Source organism: Cupressus sempervirens, chromosome 9 (genome assembly GCF_028749045.1).
Source record: "Cupressus sempervirens isolate cs-2001-9-10 chromosome 9, ASM2874904v1, whole genome shotgun sequence".
NCBI classification, from domain to species: domain Eukaryota; kingdom Viridiplantae; phylum Streptophyta; class Pinopsida; order Cupressales; family Cupressaceae; genus Cupressus; species Cupressus sempervirens.
The window spans coordinates 61,342,856-61,349,849 of record NC_143126.1 but is presented as its reverse complement, the minus strand read 5'-3'; the positions used below and the strand labels follow the sequence as shown (position 1 = coordinate 61,349,849).

The 6,994-nt window shown below is 31.9% G+C and overlaps 1 protein-coding gene across 1 annotated transcript in view; it reads left to right on the top strand.

Annotated features, from left to right (window-relative positions):
• The first annotated feature begins 779 nt into the window (after window positions 1–779).
• Window positions 780–6,994, top strand: part of LOC149537639 (agamous-like MADS-box protein AGL11) — a 295,592-nt gene continuing 289,377 nt past the window's right edge. Inside the window, exon 1 of the mRNA XM_089802356.1 lies at window positions 780–961. Coding sequence (XP_089658482.1) covers window positions 780–961 — 182 coding nt within the window. The remainder of the gene's footprint in view (window positions 962–6,994) is intronic.

Sequence of the window (6,994 nt, the reverse complement as noted above, 5' to 3'; positions counted from 1 at the left end):
CTCTTAGAATTTGAATATATTTTCCAGCAATGCGTACCTCAAACAAATTAGTAGTATCACATTTTCGATTGAGAAAGGATTCTAAGCACTAGGATTAACTATTTAGATGTCGACATATTTCAGCTTTTTGTTACAGTTATTGTGACTTCCTTCCGTGCGAATGGAATGGTTGTATAATTTGGAGGTGAAAAGATCCAGCTTTATAAATTCCCAGTTATGGTTTATTTATGTGGACTGTACTTCCTTGGAACGCTTCTTGAAATAGGAACCTTTTGAGTACAATAATGATGTGTTTTATATAATAAAAAGAAGAAATAGTGGGAGGCAGCATGGATATCGATACATTTTTAAAGTAATATTTTATCGAGTGAGGGTACTGTATCACGTGGGACGTTGGCTAGTGACCATTAAGTGAAAATTGGTGGAAGCAATTTGCACTTGAGCGGAACAATTTGGATCATAAGGGACGATATGGGCAGAACAATTGGGATACATTCCGTATCCCAATTGTTTGCACATATCAAGTTAATGGTAGGTGTTCTTTTCTATCACTTCTTGAGCCAGGTCCTTGGATAGCTAGAGGAGGGGAAGAATATTGCTACTATGGATTCCGATAACAACGCCAAGTACTGCGATTCGGCTTAATCAAAGGTCTAATAAGAAGGACGAGCGATCAAGGAACGATCATCACTTTGTTTGATTTGCACATTATCAATTTACTCAGCTTATTAGCACATCTGGCTGATTATTTTGGAGGCCGGCTGTTTTATAGGAGTTTGATGGGGCGAGGAAAGGTACAGCTAAAGAGGATCGAGAACAGCATAAATCGGCAAGTGACATTCTCAAAGCGTAGAGGAGGGCTGGTGAAAAAAGCCCATGAATTGTCTGTGCTGTGCGAGGCGGAAGTTGCTCTCATCGTATTTTCAAGCAGAGGGAAACTCTTTGAATATGGCAGTCACAGGTATGTACACATATATCACCATAAAACATCGATGCTCGGCCTGAAAAGTGCTGTTCACATTGTTATTACTGAAAATAACAGTCTGATCTTAAAAATTGGGAATGAATTGAATGATATGAGTTCGGTTTGTGATATTTAAGTGTCCCTTGCCTGTTACTGAGATTAAAATGCTTTAGATATGATTGACGAAAGCCTGAGTTTCTATCTCACACTGAGGAATGAGAGAATAATCCATGGAAACTTCAGATATGGACTAGGAAAATATAGCATATATGAGTTAGAGGGGGATGAAGTTATCAATGATACATACATACAGTTGACTTTCGGAGAAGACAATATAGCTATCTTATAAAACAAGAAATTAATATTTGTAAACAAACCCTAAAATCTGAAGAATATGTCGTCCCATTCATCTCTTCTGTCGTTTAGAAAAGACGCAAGAATGCACGGTTGGACTCATCTCCTCCATATTGCAGGGGAAAAGCAAGTGTCACGGGTGACTATTGACACTACGGTTTACCATATGTTAGTTCAGATTGTTGTCACGTAACTGTTATACTTAGTGCATTCAATAAGGGCCAATCTAGATTAAAGTAGAGTCGTGTGTGATGATATTTCCATACCAACTACCTTCTTATGATCATAACGAGCAAATTTAAAACTTGTATGCTTAACTAGAAACCTTCTAAACCTTCTTCTGATCACAAGCAGCAAATTTAAAACTTTATGCTTAACTAGAAATCAAACAAGTAAGGGATTTGGAAGTTTTCAAATATAAGATCTCCGGATATCATAACAGAATACATTAATTCAACACTTCTTTAGAAATATAAAATACTATCAATTGTCTCGCTTTTTGTTCAGTTCATCTTACTCAATGTTAATGATTCAACAATAATCTGTGATTGGTATTTATAAATGATTTTGAACACACATAATTCATATTATTCAACAACAATATTTCTACATAAGAGAAATGAAGCATTCCTAAATTACAACAAAATTCATAGTTTGTATGCTTACTATTTTATGCTATCTTAATAAAATCTCCCACAAAGTATTTCTTTCTTTCTCTCTAGATACCTTTTCACACCACAAAATTTTAGGAATAAATAAATATCAAGTGAGTGAAGTCGTGGTTTCCTCAAGATAGCTGACCCAATAAATAGTTAAAGTTTCAACATAAAAGAAAAATGTACATTGACCCTCTAGACTGGATAGTTTTGAATTAATAATTTCAAAAGAAATAAAAGTATTTTAGAAGTAAATATGTTACCACAAATTCATTTTTCTCAATTCTCTAGGTTTCAATTCTTTTATTCAAAAGTGTCACCTCTCCTTCTATATCTATCATTCTAGCTTGAGCTTCATATTCGCGTAGTCTTGTTTGATAAAGCATATACCATTTTACAACCTTGAACAATGTCCTACATTGGGCTTTAGTTATTATGTGTACTTCTAGCTTTTGTTTAGCCAATTTTCATTTTGCATCAACAGTTTTGGAGTGAGGTTCCTGTGCTTCTCTTTAAACCTTGGAACATTATTTTCCAAGCACCACAGATTATCACCTACCTCCCTATTTATCTTATTTTCAATATGATGGAAGATGAGAGAATCACTCTCTTGAGATCAATATCAATACATGTTAAATTAGGAATAACAAGGATAGGTGCAATAGGAGCCTTCTTACAAGCACCTTCCTTCAAAAAGGGTGTGGTTCTCAGCTTGCATTTTGACTATAGTTTTGTTGTGTTCTCTACATCATTACCATTACCACCCAACTACGAACCCTATATTGAGGACACAAATAAAGCAGTGCTAGAGCACTTTAAGATAGGGAATTCATAATGCACTTTATTTAGTACTCCTAGAACCCTAGGAGATGATGATCCATTGAATTCTCTAATTGCTGTTTGAATTCATTTCATGTGTATGTCTACATTGTAAGCTCCCTTCTCAACATTTGAGGCCTCCTATTATGCCTAGCTAGCAGCTACATGGTGGATTGAAAAGCATTCAGTCTATCATGTAAACTAAACATGAACCATCATTATCCAATTCATTTGGTATTGAAATAAAAAAAAAAAAATCTCTATACATATTTTAGGGTTATCCTCATAAGCTTTATTTTTTGTATTTCTCTCATACCTTTGTAAACTACCCAATAATCTTTATTGTGGGATAAATGTAAGTAGTCTATAACTTCATAGAAAGTAATCAACATATTACTTGTACTATGAAAGGAAACCTTTGAGGTAATATATTAAAATAATTTGATAAAAATATGTTTTTCCATTGTAGTAGAAACATCAAATACCATACAAATATAAACGGCATAGGGACATAGAAAAACAATACACTTTCTTCTTTATATTGTTAAAATACTTGGAATTATCTTTTTTTATTTGTTGAAAACTCTCTAAGGGTATGAAATAATTAGATGCATGCCTCAAAACAATGTAAGCACCTTTCTAAAAGCCTACAACCCTAAGATAAGAAAATATGTCAAAACAAATGAAAATTAAACTATAGTCCATGATAAGGTTGAAATTTGTGTTAAACATTTTACTCTCTAGTGACTCCTCAAAAATTTTCATCATTTTTGAGAGGAAAGAACCATTGACATCATAAGATTCACTCATTCCAACTTGCTTCTATAGCTAAGGGTAAATCTTCAAAACCTTGGCAAGTAGCTTTATTTAGGATAATTATATATGCTAGCATATTGAACATATTGAAGGCATTTCTCTTTAGAAAATAATATATGTCCTCTTTTCATTATCAATGAATCATTTCTCTTATGAAAATACATTTGTTATTTCATAGATAATTATGATAGATTAACACATTCAACCTATAAATAATCTAATTGTCTTGTTATTGTGGAGGAGGAAACAATGCAACTGATATAGATTGGTTAAAATGTTAAAGGGAGATATTATCCACTTCTAGGTAGCTCAATTTTCTGATAGGGGTGTTGGGGGTGCTAAGGAGTTTTTATTTAGTACTTGCAATATGTTTAAAGAATAAAAAATGTGAATAGGAGCACATTTTTGTGCTTAATTTAGTTAGTGTGAATTGAGGTTTATTAAATTAACCTCAAATATCTCAAGGTTAATTAATAACTACTTAAATATTATAAGAGATAATTTTTTGAGTTTTAGTGTCTCAAGTGTAAAAGTGTAAAAGTTGGAATCTGAGAGTCTACTCAATTGATATAGGCATTTTATTCACAAAGGCCAACAAAGTAAATATCAAAGACTAAACTCTTTGTTTGCAAATCTCACTATATAGGATACATGAAGAGATCCAGAGAATGAAAACATACATGTGGGATGCTAGGATAGTGCATTGACATCCCATATGGGTGGTCTTCCAGAATCATGAGTTTTTCCTAAAAAGACTAAAATTTATCATATAAAATAGATAAAATAAAATATCTAAAAGTAAAATAACAAGTTTAAAGAAGTGAATAACACAAAAGATGGCAAGATTTAACTAATTTTATAAGATTATTAGTTTTATGTTAATTATATTAAATAATAAAAAGAATGAGAGAATGAAGAGGTGCGTGATGACTTCAACAGGTTGTAGATGCATTGCCAATGACCTCTTGAGTCTCTATAACTTCCTACACAAAAGATAGAAAATTGTTGGGGTCATTTAATAGGCTGTCCTTAGTAAAACTCTAACTCTGAACTTTGCATCCCTACAAATGCCCTAGAACAATGATAAATGACAATGAATGTTCTATTCGATTTAAGAAGTCTATTAGAATTGATAATTAATTATAATAATATTATGCTAATAAAATAAAATCAAATATAGATATATTTTCAACAGACTCAAGTAGACAACAAAGAATGAATTTAAGTGAGAAGGATAACTCCCCAAAAATTAACCTAAAAAATATAATTGTTATGCAAAGAGCACCAAGGAAGGCTAGAGAGTGCTCCAAATAATAAGAATCACCAAGATAGTATAAAAGGATATCCAAGAGCTAGATATAAAGGTAAGTGAATATGGTGTTTTGAGCATAAGATTAGTGAACATGAATGTACAATTCTTAAAATGCTTGGTCGATTGAGTGTAAACTTTGTAAATAACTCTTAAAAATCCAAAATGCATGAAAAGTAGGTTATTTATGACACCTAAATGGATAATTTTATTGATCTATCATTAGAGACATTACGTGGAAGTTTTATAATGAATAAACAAGTCTTTATATTTATACATTTGTGAATGTGTGTAGAGTACATGACCATCTCCACAACCTACATGTCTTTGAGATTGTTAGGGGCCAATTAGGGACATGCTAATTTTGTAATAATTTAGATGGATGACATAGATTATGGTGATCAACTTTGACTAAAGGGGCACATATTCATACATGGTTCACAACTAGGGGTTAAATTTTATTACATAACATTTTTCCCCCATAATAGAAAAGATATTGATCATAATGTTACGATAAAGTAACAATACATTACTTCTATAACCTATGGTAGTTTTCCTTGTCAGGTTTTCCCTGGTTAGGAATATCTAGTTTTGAGTTGAACTGATGCACCTATATGCTTGGAAAATTATATTCCTGTTAACTACCTGATAAGGAAACATTGAAGATTTTGATTAGTAGATTAGACCCAAGAAAAGGTGAGCAATGACATATTGGTATGCATAAATGAAGTTATAGTTTGGTCCCTCTTGACACAAGTACAATTTCTCCCATATAAAAAAAACAATAATTTGGCCCCTGTAAGGAAACAAAACTTATCCTTTGTGAAGGAAATGACAATATGGCCCCTTAAGTGATGACAACTTTTACCCTACAAAGGAAATTATATTTTTACCCCCTCAAATGAAATGATGATAAACCATGTTGTATTAAAATAATTAGATAGAATGAAATTTTGTATACAGATGATATAAACAAAAAAGTGAGTTAAAAAAATGCATATAAATATGATGTTTCTTTGAGAAAAGTCATACTCCTCAAGAGGTTGCATAGAACACCAAATAAAGGAGAAATAGGTGCAATGATAATATTGTATTATGTAAGAGACATAGGAGAATTAAAATAGATTGACTTTACATTCTGGAAGCAAGCATGAACACCAACTCTCATTAGATCTATGGTCACTAACAACCATCATGTGGATTTGATGAAGAGTACATGGAAGATAAAACCAAAACTTTGCATTAGTATAAAAGGGGTGCCTAAATATTCAAAGTACTTTTCATCATCCCCAATTTTGAAAATTAAGGCAAAAATATATAGAAGAAATAAATGACAAATAAAAATATTATGATGAAAACCCTCATATCTCCAAGTACCTATAGTAGCAGGGTCCTTCACACGGAAACAAAAATAAAAAATAAAAATGCACAAGGGAACACATACATATACTAATCTATAGATGTACAAGATGTTCTAACATTTACAAATCATAGTCTAGCAGATTATCATCATCCTAGTATTTGTTATATGGGGAGGGACATCAACACTGCTATAGAATAATTTCTAAGGAAGTCCCATGCACTAGATATATTTTTAATATGAATATCAAATGTAACAATGGAGAGAGACATTTTAGGATCGTCATCACTACCACAATATCATCCATAGAATAATAAATGCATTCATGAGTACTTGAGCATGATTCCGAAGGGACAAGTGATGAAGAAGATGTTGGAACATGATAATAACCAAGGACATAAATATTGGCATTGATGGAAACCAAGCTAGGTGCTATGATTGCCTAACATGAGATACTTTTGAACAAGTTTTGAGAAAATAATTTTCCTAAGATTGTTATAGAAAATAATGAACCTTTACACAATTTTTTCATTGATCTTGTCAATGCAAATAAAATTGGCCATAATTTTGCATATATATACTATAGGGTTTTATTATGATATAAATGTATTGATTGATATCATCGAATATAGAGAAATTAGAAGTAATTGAATTAATTGTTCTTATGAATTAAATTGTCTTGCTAATTCAATTACTTAGCAATGCAGTGACAACAT